Source organism: Ovis aries, chromosome 3, assembly GCF_016772045.2.
Source record: "Ovis aries strain OAR_USU_Benz2616 breed Rambouillet chromosome 3, ARS-UI_Ramb_v3.0, whole genome shotgun sequence".
NCBI classification, from domain to species: Eukaryota; Metazoa; Chordata; class Mammalia; order Artiodactyla; family Bovidae; genus Ovis; species Ovis aries.
Genome location: NC_056056.1, coordinates 103,658,776 through 103,671,698, shown reverse-complemented (window position 1 = coordinate 103,671,698; position 12,923 = coordinate 103,658,776). Strand labels below are relative to the sequence as shown.

At 62.8% G+C, this 12,923-nt stretch overlaps 1 protein-coding gene across 7 annotated transcripts; it reads right to left on the bottom strand.

Annotated features, from left to right (window-relative positions):
* Positions 1 to 1,013: 1,013 nt before the first annotated feature.
* On the bottom strand, positions 1,014 to 11,168 carry SEMA4C (semaphorin 4C). 7 transcript variants are annotated; one of them, XM_060413963.1, is made up of 15 exons: positions 10,966 to 11,168; positions 8,389 to 8,533; positions 6,796 to 6,944; positions 6,411 to 6,473; positions 6,177 to 6,275; positions 6,006 to 6,102; positions 5,772 to 5,888; positions 5,538 to 5,689; positions 5,278 to 5,453; positions 4,851 to 4,995; positions 4,532 to 4,754; positions 4,290 to 4,402; positions 3,048 to 3,205; positions 2,883 to 2,953; positions 1,014 to 2,754 (listed from the first exon to the last, which is right to left on the bottom strand). In XM_060413963.1, the coding sequence occupies exons 2-15, from the start codon at positions 8,495 to 8,497 to the stop codon at positions 1,925 to 1,927; spliced, it is 2,502 nt and encodes an 833-aa protein (XP_060269946.1). In that variant the 5' UTR covers positions 8,498 to 8,533; positions 10,966 to 11,168; the 3' UTR covers positions 1,014 to 1,924. The 7 variants fall into 7 exon arrangements, with proteins under 7 accessions (XP_060269946.1, XP_027822887.1, XP_027822888.1 ...); XM_027967086.3 differs by lacking the exon at positions 10,966 to 11,168 and adding an exon at positions 10,491 to 10,734 and having other exon boundaries at positions 8,389 to 8,536; XM_027967087.3 differs by lacking the exon at positions 10,966 to 11,168 and adding an exon at positions 10,491 to 10,734.
* Between the last annotated feature and the right edge of the window lie 1,755 nt (positions 11,169 to 12,923).

Sequence of the window (12,923 nt, the reverse complement as noted above, 5' to 3'; positions counted from 1 at the left end):
TCCCCACCTCTTTCCCTCACCATCTCGGACTCAGGTTGATGGGTCCCCACGGCCGCGCGCTGACCAGTTGAAAGGCCAAGACCCCCTCCTTCCTCTTGTCCCTGCTGCCCACTTCTTGAAACGCCATGGGAGGCAGATGGTCACAACTTGTATTGGCTCCTGAAACCACCTGCAAGTAGGCCCGGGGTAGGGCGGGGTGGGGGGAGTGGGTAGGGAAAAGAAACTGGAACCGTCACGCCCCAGTGGGCACCTAATTTACTGAATGAACTTCCTTCCGCTGTGGGTTACTGACCATGCAGGAAACTAGCTGCTCAGATCAGCAGATGCCAGGCCTCTATTACAGCAGGAGCTTGTTCCAGCCGCAGCAGGTCCCCTAGACTGGTCAAGGGTACAGAGGACTCTTCATTTCCACTGCCTGTGTGTGGGCGTGAATTACAGAAGCCAGGCTAGGTCCTGGTTTTCTTAAAAATATCTTGGCCCTGGACAGGCTCCTTCCTAAAGCAAAGGGGCTTGGTGCCTACCTGTGGCAGTGGAGGAAGTTCCATATTGCATGGTTATCTGAAGCATTCAAGACTAACATTCCTGCAGGTAAAGGCTGAAAGTAATCATTCTTCCCTTAAAAGTGGTGGGGAGCCCCATCCTCACATGAGCCAGTCCGCACAAGTTTAAGCTGCTTCTAGGAAGTTCCTCTCCGCAGGCCCCCACTCCCATTTCCCCTTCCCAGAGTACTGGGAAGCCAGGCCCCTCCCCTTCTACTGCTTCTATTCCCTAAGCCCCGACTTCTCCCTTTGGCCAGAAGCCATGGTTGGCTCCCCAGAGGCTGTGGCCCTGGTCTGGTTCCCAGCCCAACCCACCACTGTGGGAAAACACTGGAGCCTGGCCTCTGGACCCCTCTCTAGAGAGGGGCACAAGCAGGAAGGGGGCCGGTCCAGCCCCACTCAGCCCACAGGGAGCCTCCCTCTTGGCACTCAGAAGGTTTCAGCCCAAGTGTCTTATCTCCGTGACAGGAACAGTTTCATTTTCTCCATTTTATTTGTCAATATAAAAATACTCAAATATTTACAACAAATAAATACGCGGGGACACAATAAGTTACACTGCTGGGAGCCCTCCTCCTAGGGCTGGGAGAGGAAATGCCAGATCCCCAGCATGCCCACCCCTCTCGCCTCCCCCCCTCCCCCCCACACACAACCTTTCCCAGCCCTGCCAGGGAGGACAAGTATAAAACACCACTGAGCCCCAGGGCCAAGTGGGAGGCCCCTCCCAACCCTTCCCCCCAAACACACAGGAGGCTGCACCTCCCTCCCCCCACCCTGAACACATTCATAGCCCTGGGAGCAGGACCAGGCCCCACCCCAGAGCCCTGATTCCCCCCAAGGGGCACAGCACCCTGCCCGGCCCACCCCCATATGTACATGGCTGCCCCCTACTGGGGACAGGTGGGGGCAGGGGAGGCAATGTGTACGACCCCTTCCCCTTCATAGCGCCAATGACCCACCAGGAGGACCCCAGGCCAAGGGAAGACTCGACAGAAACAGGAAGACTGCCTCTCACACACACGCACACACACACACACACGCACACACACGCACGCACGCACGCACAGGCGTAGGTGCACACATCTGCATTCACACACATATGTACACAAACACCCACATCTGCAATTTCTGCCTTGAAAGGTTTTGGCTGTTGGGGTCCCACGCGTCTGTGATCCACAGCCTCTCACAGAGGAGGAAGGTGCCCTCTGCAAGGCTGGTGCCCTGGTAAGCCACACCAAGTGGCAGTGCCCGTGCTGGCAGAGCAGGTCCTCATGGCCGGGCGGTCCCGGGCAGAGCAGTTGCCCATGCCATGTCCCTGAGGTAGCTGGTGCCTGTGCAAAAACGTAGGGAGCCGTGCCTCCCAGGCCGCCGCCCGAGGGGCCCCCTCATACTGAGGACTCCTCGGGGTTGGAGTCCGGCAGCGGCTGGCGCTGCTGCAGTTTACGCCTCAGTTCGTCGGCGAGCTCGGGCAGAGGATGCCCGAGGCCGCCGCGGTCCTCCCCTCCCAGCTGGAGACGCACGTAGCCGTTGGCGTTGGAGTTCCGGCCACCTCCCAGATGGAGCCGTGTCGGAGAAGGCAGGGGCTGGCCGGGGATGCCGGGGGGCGGTGAGGGGGGCCCACCGCCGGGCTGGCACCGGGCGTGGCCAGGCACGATCTTGAGGGACCCATCTGAGTAGTAGTAGCCCACAGGGTCCCAGAGCTTCTCGTCCGTCTCGGGGCCGGGCCGGAAGTGGGGGCTGGTGGGCTCCTTGGGTAGCTCCAGCGGGTACACCAGGGTCCTCTCGGCCGCCTTGGCACCCTTCTCCAGCTCCTCTCGCAGCCGCCGGCGCAGGGACAGAACCAGCAGCAGCAGCACCAGGCACACAGCGCCCAGGGCCACCACAGCCAGCCACACCAGCCCCAGGTTCTCCAGCGGGGCCCGGGCCTCCAGCGTCACCGACGGGCCAGCCACCACCGCCACGAGGTAGCCTTCAGCAGCCAGCCGGGCCCCCTGCTCCTCCGAGAAGCAGTGGTAGGCACCGGCGTGGCGGGGTTGGGCAGCCATCACCACCAGGGCCTGCAGCCGGGCATCATAGAGGAAGGAGCCGGGCTGCTCCGCGGGCAGGTCGCGGCCCCCAAAGGTCCAGCGGGCGTGGGCGAGGTTGGAGGAGAGACGGCAGGGCAGCACCAGATCCGTGCCAGCCACCACTGTGATGTTTTTGGGCGTAAGCCTGACTGTAGTGGCGGAGAAAAGGAGAGTCAGTGGGGTGCAAGACGCCCAGGCCAAGGGAGGACAATGACACCCCGGTTCTGGTCCCCCGAGGCCCGTACACCCTGGAAGGAGGGCTAAGACAACAGCTCACCTTTCTTACTGCCCCGGAAATTACAGATGCTCGAGGTATCCGAGACTGTCACGTGCTGGATCAGCAGGGACCTGGTGCGAGGAGAGGGATCCGTCAGCGTCCCGGCTCCAGCCCCCCTCCCCGCCCCTCCCCGCTCGTCCCCGCACATGCAGAAGCCCCCCTCACCCGGAGTGACCGCCCACGGCCACGCAGCGGCTGCTGTTGGCGTTCCAGGCACAGTAGGGGTCCCGAGCGAGCACACAGTCGGCACAGGAGCGGTACTTCATGCAGTCGGCTGGGGGCAGCTGTACCAGCTGGGAGCGGGAGCCCGCGAAGAGCAGCTTCTGCCAGAGAAGCACAGGACGGAGACTGAGCCAGGTCCGGGCACGGCCCGGGCGGGGGCTCGGATGGCTGCCAGGGCGCCGGGCCGAAGCAGGAAGCGGGCTGTGCTCACGTCCCAGAGCGGGAAATCTGAGGGCTGGCAGGCACGGAGGACTTACTATAAGCCAGGAGCAATCCTAAGCCCCTTACAGCTGTGACCTTGTTAGAAAGGAACAGCAGACCTGTGAGGCTGAGAGGTATCCTTGTGCCTGCTCACTCACACACACGTACACACACTCACACACACATGTACACACACACACACTTATACCCACTCACACACACAGTCCCCCCCACATGCACACACACATACTCTTACACACACTCACTCACTCTCACATACACATATACACACACACACACACACACGTGCGCGCACACACACACACGCACACACGCACAGCTCCAGAATAGTATAAATAGCACAGGAAGTTCAGTTTCCGCAGATCCCGTCAGCCTCACAATAGCACCAGCAAAGCATAAGGCATTTTCCTGTTTCAATGGAGATAGCCAATCTGTGTGTTTCTGCAACTACAGGCTTTCTTTCTGCCATGATTCCACGTTCTGGGGAACAACCTGAGCATCCAGAGTTGGGAAGCGCCAAGCATGTGGAAGTGCCACAGACATGTGGGAAGAGAGGGGCTGGGGAAGGGACGAGAGGGGCTGGGGAAGGGACGGGAGGGGCTGGGGAAGGGAGGAGAGGGGCTGGGCAAGGGACGAGAAGCGCTGGGCAAGGGATGAGAGGCGCTGGGGAAGGGAAGCTTCGAGCAGCACTTCAGGGAACTGCTAACTACGCTGGGGCTGGGGATGGCAGGCAAGAAGGCATCACGCAGGCGTCAGGAGCCAAAGTGGCATGAGGCCGGGCGGGCGGTGGCACAGCCCCCTGAGGGGCCTGAAAACAGCTGCTAAGCGCCCTCAGGACCAGGCTGTATGGAAGATAGGGTGCCCGCAGAGTGCAGATTCCACGAGCGTTCTGGCTCCCCTCTCGGGCATCTCGCCGCCCCTGGGGGCCATGCGGGGACACGGTGGGTGGGGCCTGATGGTTACCTTGCTCCGGGACAGGACCAGGCTCTCCACAGGCTCCTGGTCAAATAGCTGCAGCTCCTCAATCAGGTGAACCCAGGGCCCCAGGCTCACAGCCTTGAGCAGCCAGCCATCTCCTGTAGGAGTTGGGGGGAGCAGGTGTCAAGAAAAGGGCAGGAGGGTCCTGGGGTGGGGCTGTGTCTGGATCTCCCTGCCTCGGGCACACAGGCCTTTGCCTAGCCCTAAGCTGCCACATCCGTACCCACCTGTGCCGATGAACAGCACCGTGTAGGTGGCCCCATCGAGCCCCGTGACCCGGTCCGCCACCAGGTGGGTGAGGTTGGCATTCTTCTTCACCAGCAGGGGGCGGCCCCATCGAGGCCTCACCTGCTCCTCCATCAGCGGGTGCTTCTTGATGAAGTTGAGGATGTTGTCGGGCAGCTCCAGGGAACTGGTGTAGCCGTGGCGCCGGTGCCAGTTGTTGATGCACTGGGGGGTGGGCAGGGTTTGGGGGGCAGCTGTCAGCCCAGAGGGTAAGGCACCAGAGCAGAGAAGGTGCACGCGTCCCCGCCTGGGACAACTCACCGAGCCGGGCCGCGGGCTAGGGACAGGGTCAGTGTAGCGGCCCCACCTCTGGGCCTGCTCGTGGTACTCCTTGTAGGGCCCCTCGAACACCTTCTGGATCTCCTCCAACTGGTACTCGCAGACTGCTGACAGGTCCATGTCGCCCCTGTCACAGCAAAGGAGGGACCCCAAGGGTCAGAGCTGGGTGCCCACAGCGCAGGGCGCGCAACGGGAAGGGAGGGCCCGAGCCCAAGGAGGCCACGGCCACACGTGATGTGGTGGCAGCTCAAAGTGCCACTGGGGGCACCTCTCACGGAGGGGTGGTGAAAGGGGCAGGAGCCCAACGTCCTGCTTGACCCCCAGGACCTCCCCGAGAGGCCTGCCCCATCAACCAGCCCTAACCCACAGGCCCGCTCCTCCCGCCCCCGAGGGCTCCTGGCCAGCTCACCACCGCGCCCGGAAAACCCCGAAGAAGGTGGTGTTGTGCCAGGAGGCGCCCTGGAGCGTGTGCAGCGCCTGCAGCCGGTTGAAGTAGAGCTGCCAGCCGGGCGCGGAGCACGCCAGCCGTGCCTTCAGGAACGTGGTCCACTTCCTCTGCAGCGTCCGCGCGCCCCCCACGTCGCCCTGGCAAACGGCAGGGGACACCGCGGCCGGTCAGCCCTGCTGGGCTGCCGGGCACCCAGAGCTGCCCGCCTCGGCGGTCTATACCTTGCAGACGCGGGCCACGCGGGCCACCACCTGCTCGGTGTAGCAGTCGTACTCCACAGCGCGTTCACTGAAGAAGAAGTACACCTTGTCGTCGTCCCCCGTGTAGCTGCCCACACTCTCTGGGACGTAGGCGGAGCCCACAAAATGAGGTTCTGGGGGGAAGGGGAGGTGTGTCAGCCCAGACATCGGGCCCTCCAGGTGCCTCCCACACCTAGCTGGCTTCTCAGGGCTCACCGTTGAGCCAGAAGGCCAGGTACTCAGTCTTCATGGCGTGATGGGGCCCCATGTTCCGCAGGATGACTGGTTCCGTGCCCAGGAAGTTGTTGAGTGTGGCCGAGTACAGCTCACCGTCTACAGGAGACACGGGGTCAGCCCATGCAGAAGCGAGGTGCAGACACCCAGGCCACGTGGTCCCGGAGCGGGAACAAGTCCTGGGGACCCCCAACCTGCAGTGGGACAGCCACTCACCCACAAGGAGGCCGGTGTGGCCCTTGGCCGGGTCATAGGGGCACTTGCCCTTGCCATCCTCAAACTCGCTCCGCTCCAGGGTGAAGGTGAGCATGTCCTGGGGGAGGGGACACGGCCATGAGGATGCAACAGGGACAGGCCTGGGGGCTGGGGGAGGGGCGCAGCACTCACAATGTAGGCGCACTTGGGCTGGAAGGCGTAGGTACCGCACACGTACAGGTGCGACGTGTTATATGGCTGCAGGAAGCGGATGAAGTTGAAACACTCCGTCTGGGGACAGAGAGGCATCTGTTAGTCTGAGTGCCTGGAACACAGGGCCCCGGGACCCAGACCACCACTGGGATGGAGCGGAAAGAGCGTGCATCATGCACCCCCCCGCCCGCCAGCAGGTCCCGGAGAGCCGACCTGGTTACTCTTCCCTTTCTGGATGCACTCAGCCTTCTTCTCCACTGGCGCCTCCCATGAGATCTGAGGACAGGGAGGGGACACATCAGCATCGCTGCAGGCGCACACCACGCACGTGTCATCAGCACCGCTCGTGGCAGCAACATGGGGACTCCGGGTGGGAAGACACTGTCCCCACTCTCCGGGAGCTTATTCCAGAGAGGACCAGGGCCCCCGCTCCCCCAGCACAGCGGTCCCAGCGAGTGCTGCAGACTTGCGGGCGAAGCGACATGCTCACCAGGGAGGATGGGGTGGGGGCGGCCAAGCCCAGGGGACAGCCCGTCCAAGCGAAGCCCCCAGGTCCTTTCTCTCACCCCTGTGTGCCTCCCGCTCCCCAACCTCTCACCACTCCCTGCAGCTCCAGAGCCTCCACGCTGAAAGCAAACAGGGCCTCCCGGGCCCCGACATACAGGAGCCCCGTCTTCTCGGTTAGGGTCAGCGTCAGGAAGTCCTGGATGCCCGTCTGGGAGAAGCGCCGCACCACCGTGGCTAGCTCTGCAGGGACAAGGCCGGAGTGATCAGGGCTGGGGTGAGTGGACCTTCCCGGGACTCCAGGCATCCCCTCTCCCCCAGAATTAGCCCTCCTCTATACAGTGGTCACTGCACATTAGAGCCAGCATCCCACAAGCAGATGCCAGCCAAGCTCCTCTGACCAGCAATAAGGGGCATTTTCTGAATAGGCTTTTGATTCTGACAGCTCCACCCAAGCCTCCCTGGCTTTCCCCACCCAGGGAGGCAAATCTGGACTGGAGAGGAGGAAGGAAGGAAGGAAATCTCAGCCACAGCTTCCGGCCAGAGGAAACCATCAGCCTGGTGGCTCTCACTCTCAGGGTCAGCAGCCACCTCCCCATCCCGCCCCCGCTTCCTCCGCCGCTGCGTCCTTCTCTGCTCTGCTGCCCGCTGCCCCCACCAGGGTCCAGCCTTGCCCTGGCCCCTGATCCAGCTGGGCAGGATGGACGGAAGTTGCGAGCATTCCTTGTCTCAGAGAACCCTTCCCTCCAGTGGGTCCCAAATGCAGGCTGCTAGGGGTACAAGCAGAGCGGGCCATGGAATGTGGAGACCAGGGCAGGGAGGGTGGGGTAAACCAGAGGCTGGGGACCAGAGATAGTGCTGCAGCCTGGGGCTGGGGAGACCTCTTGCCATCCGTTGAGCAGGGTGCTACGACATTCATGTAGCCACAGGATTCCCATGTCAACCCCCAAAATAGCTGCTGGACTGTCCTCAGGGTCCCCCTAAACCACCCTTAGTGTCTGGAGCCAACGATGGGCCCAGACACAGACCAGCAAGGGAGGGCTTTGCTAGCACAGAGGAGCCTGTGGGAGGTGAGCTCATCCCAGGTCCCCAGAGCACAGGGATGATACAAACACCTGACATCACCTCTGCATGCAGGCGTGTGTGCACAGAAGGGCTGTCAGGCCACTGACCCCCTCCCCCACAGGAGCATGTGCACACGCACACACCCCACCCAGGGCCATCAGATGGCACGAGTTTCAGGTCAGCAGAAGGGGGGAGTCTATCATATCAGGATCAGGGTTGCGAAGGGGGCTCCTGGGGGCACAGAGCTTGAAGATTTGGGAGTGGGTGGTAACACCCTTTGCTTCGTGCTTATCTTGGCTCAGGTTTCTCTCTTTAGGCTCTCAGTGCTAGGGACAATTCCAGAAGTGAGATGTGGGGAGAGAGGCACAGAATGATCACTCTTGGATAACAAGGCAGCCAGGTCCTAAGCGTAAGGAGGGCTACCCCAGATCCTGGCCTGGACGACCAGTTCTGGGTTCCTAGAGCCACTCACTCACATTTCTTAGAAAGCTGTGTCACGTACATGAGAGCCTTAAGCCCAACTGCAGAATAAAGCCAGACGTTCCAGAAGGCAGTTCCTTAGCACCCCTCTGCCCCCAGCAGTCCCTCCTGGCCTTCTGCTCCCAAGCCTTCATGCACTCACCGCCAGAGGATACCGTCTTCCGGGGCACCAGGTTCCACCACACCTCAGCCCCAAGGCCCAGGCCCCACAGCTCCAGCACCAGCAGCCAGACGGCCCAGTGTGGGGCCATGGCACACGCCCCGGCTCTGAGCTCGGGCCAGCTGCCCTGCTGGGGGAAGAGAAAGGGTCAGAATCATAGCCAGAGAGAACAGACCGGAAGGGGGCCCGCACAGGCCGTGCCTGGAGCCACTGACTGGACAGAAGGTCTGATCAGGCCTGCCCAGGGCTCCCCCCCGCCGCCTCAGCCCTGGGAGCCACCACCTCGTCCCCTCCCACACCTGGCCTCTTCCCCACAGCTTCCAAAGGACCATGGGGTCTCCCTGAGGGGACGGGGAGAGCTGAGTCAGCTGCAAGAGTGGACACTCAAAGATCCTCCGGCCCGCCCCCACTTTTCCTCTACAGGAAGTTGTTTAAGAAAATAAAGAGAGGACCCTCCTCCCCCACTCGGGCCTGACAGATTGGAAGGATTTCTTAAAATAACCTCTGCGATCAGGACCTGGCCCTACTGGGGCTCCAGCCAGCCCAAAGGGGATGAACCTGTAAGTGGGGCAGGCGGTAGGAAAAGCCCCCCAGAGAGGACTCGGTGCATCAGGCCTGCGGGGGTCGCGGTCCAGGCTCTCCCCTCCCCCAGCGCAGACAATAGCCGGGCAGAGCCCAAAACCCCGTTCCACATCACAGGGCTGAAGTGGGGCCGGGAGCTGGAGGGGCCCCGTGCTTCCCGAGGCCCCTTTGTTGCCCAAGAAGGCAGGCAGGAAGTGGAATAGGATGGGCGTGGAAAAGACCGGGGCTTCATCCTGTTCCACGCACAGCCTCCTAGGAGACACCAGCCCTCGGGCTGAGGGGTGCGGGACAGATCTCTGGTCTCATCAGGGATCTTCTCTGCGGCGCTTTCAGGCGGGGGCGGGGGGAAGTAAGGACCTGGCGGGGAGCGTCGGGGGGTTCCTCCTGAACCGCGGGGGCGCCCGGAGCAGGGCCAGCGCCTGCTGCGCTCTCCCGGGGTCTGATGAGCCTTCCCAACTCAGGGATCGCGCCGGGACCCCGGCCGGGCAGGCCATCTGGATTAATTTCCACTGCTTCGGCCCTCCAGGGCACAGAGACACAGAAGCTGAAGATCTGTTCGCCCCAAAGCAAAGGGTCCAGTTGGGACCCTGTCCTGGGTTCCCCGCGATTCTCCCCTCCCCCAGCTCCGGGGATTTGAATGCAAACAAAGCGGAGGCGCTGGGAGCGTGGCGGAGCCCGACCGACGGACGCCCCCTGTCGGCCCAGTTCCCCAGCGCGGGAAGGGCGGCGGGGGGTGAAGGGGGGCGGGGATGCGTTCACCCCTCAACCCGTCCCCCCAACACACTCCCAGCCTTCTCTCGATTCCTTACCCCAGGCCCAGGCCGGACCCCCAGCGCGCTCCGAGGCTCTGCCGGCACTACTCCTCCCAGGGCGGCGGAAACGGGCAGCCCCGGGGGTGGCGGTGTGTAGAGGGGTGCGGGTCCCGGCGGCGCGCCCCCCACCCTTGCCCACCCCGAGCGGCGGGCCGCGGACGGCGCCCCAGCAGCTGCAGGGCGAGCGCTCCAGGCGGGGACTGGGCGGCGCGGCTCTGGAGCCTGACTTTCCAGGACAGCCCGCCTCCCCAGCGGAGCGGGCGCGCGGCCGGGGGCCGCGGCAGGGAAATCCGATCTCACAACATCGGCCTCCGTCCAAGCCCGCCCCAAACTTTCCGTCGGGGGTGGGGGAGCCGGGGGCAGTTCGGGGGCCTGGAAAAGATCGCGGGCGCGGACCGGACAGTACGAGGGACCCCCCGCACCCTGAGCCCCGTCCCCCGCCCGGCCAGTCCGTGCCTCCGGACGCTGGGGCTGCGGGCGCCACTAGCCCCGCTCCCGAGCCCCCGCGAAGCAGCCCGCGGGAGGCGCAGGGAGGCGCTCGGGCGGACAGCTGTCCTCGCCGCCGCCCCTCCCTGCGCCCCCAGACCCTGTCCCTCGCGCGTGTAGCGTCCCCTGCTCGAGTCTGGGGACAAAGCGGCGGCCCCGGAGAGCCCCTTGGCTCTGGCCCCGTGCAACCCCGGCCTCACTCACCTCTTCTTCGCTGCTCGAATCTCTGGGCGCCGCCCTCGCGTTCGGCTCCGACCACGGTCCGCCTCTGCCCGCGCGCCGCCGCCCGCCCGCCCGCGCGCGCCTGCCCGCTCTGCTCCGCTGCCCCTCCGCCACCGCCCCTCGGCCCGGCTCGGCTCGGCGCCCCTGGGCTCGGGCTCCCCGCGCCACCGCGGCGGGCGCCGGCTCTTTCTCCGCCGCTGCCGAGGCTCTCCGCCACCTCCCCCCTGACGTCAGGCGGGGTGGGGGATGTCGTCGGAGGCCGGGGGCGTGACGCGAAGGCCCGCCCCGGAGGGGGCTGCGACCCGCACGCCTCCCTGCTCCCTGGCTGGGGGCTCGGACCCCCGCCCTTCCCGGAGCCAGGCCGCCCCGCGCCCCCCGGCAGAGATCTGCGCCACCGCGCCGGGAGGTGGGGCGGGGGAGGGACATCGGGCCCTAGCAAGGCGGGTGTCGGACTCACCCGGTTTTTCCGAAGTGTCCCCCTAAGCCAACCGTGCGAGCTGGGCAGCCCGGCTCGGGAAGGGGTCTAAGAGGCTCCCCACGCTATGGCTACTGGAACGAAGGCGGGCGGGCCACCTCCTGGAGAGTATCCCAGGCTTCTCTTTGGGGCGCACCAGAGTGGTCTTTTGGCCCCCCGATTGTTTCCTTTCTTCAACTCCCACTGAGCCCTGCGATCAGACCGGAACGGACTTCGCCAGCCAGGAAGACGGACACCCCACCCCCACCCCCCCCCCCCACCCCCGCCTCAAATCTCCGGAGACCTTATGCCTCTTGTTTCTCAGGCTCCAGAAGGGACCCGCTCAGCGACCCCTCGTCCTGATCCAGGTGAAACCACCCTCGACTCCAGTTGTGCTGAGCGTACCCTCAGGAAATGACTCCTCCTGGTGCCGCTAGAAGGCTGAATAGCAAGTGACCTGAGCCCTGATGTTCAGATGAGAGGGGCTGAGGGGAGCCTCGCTGGAGGAGGTCTCGAGCCTCTGCCCACAGCCGCTCCTAGAAGTACCTTGTAGCTCTGGCCTCCTGGGCTGTGCTGGGCTGTCCTCCTTGCCAGCTAGTTAGTCCTCTGAGCTGGGCCGGTGAACAGCGGAACCCCAGGGAGGCTACCCCACTGGGACCTGGAGACAGATGCCACCTCCTAGCTAGGGACAAAGGGCAGAGGTGGAGAGACTGGTGGCCCAGTGGCTTGAGTGGTAACTTTAAGCATGGTGCAGCCCTGGAGGGGAGGGACCCTTTAGGGCCTTGTCAGCAGATCTGGATTATAAATCAGTCCCGACAGGAGCTTTTGTTCTGGGTTAAAACTTGGCATCAGAAAAAGTAGAGACCAGAAGAGTAGTGGAGATAATTGGGAAAAGCAGCCCAGTTTGGATTCAGTAACAATCGGGTCTTTGCTGGTATACATAAAGGCCCCTTCTCCTGCACTGGCCACAGCATTTCCCAGCTCCTTTGCACCAGGAAAAAAAAAAAAAAAAAAGCTGAGGCCCTGGAGATACTGGAGATAGGGGGTGAGCCAGTGAATCAGCAGGGGTGGGCAGGGAAGGCTCTGTTCCAGTTGACAGGGCGGGAGAAGATGTGCGACCCCCTTGTCCCAGTTAGACCTTGCTTCCTTAATTTAAGGGCAGGTAAATCCATAGGCGGGTACCCTCATATTTGGGTCTGTGCTTTAGACTTTGCAACCTGCCTTCACTCTGCCCTCACGACCACCCTTTACAAAGTAGGCATTGCTTCTCTCATTTTATAGATCAGATGAGTGGCAGGAAGGCATAACCTGCCCAAAGTCACACTGATAACTAGCAAGGTCAGAATGTTAAATCAGGCTTTGAGACTCCTGATCCCATCTTTCCACTAAGTTATGGGATATCCCGATGTTTAGGCGACAGACACTTCGTTTTCTGCTGTCTTTTCTCACCTCTAGGTGTGAGGGTTACCAGGCCAAGACCTGAGCTTCTGGCCCCACCTGCAAGACTGGCCCCAGGGGAAAGTCTCTGAAGGGTTTGGTTTCACTGGCAGGGATGTCTTCTGTAGCTCAAGGCGGGCTTCTTGGTTCCTCATCACACAGCTCTTCCCTTTCCAATGCTCCTCGCCTGCTCCCCTTTCTACCTTGCTCATTTCCTGCTGGATTCTGTTCCTTTCCAGTGCTCGCCTTTTCCGTGGGTGGGTGGGCAGGGGGTAAAGTTTCCTGCATGCCTGTTTGCTCGTGATTCATACTTTAAAATGAGGGTTTCCCTGGTGGCTCAGATGGTACAGAATCTGCCTGCCAATGTAGGAGATACGGGTTGGATCTCTGGATCAGGAAGATCCCCTGGAGGAAGGCATGGCAACCCACTCCAGTATTCTTGTCTGGGAAATCCGATGGACAGAGGCGGCTGGCGGGGCTACAGTCCATGGGGTCGTGCAGAGTCGGACTGAAGTGCAAAGTTG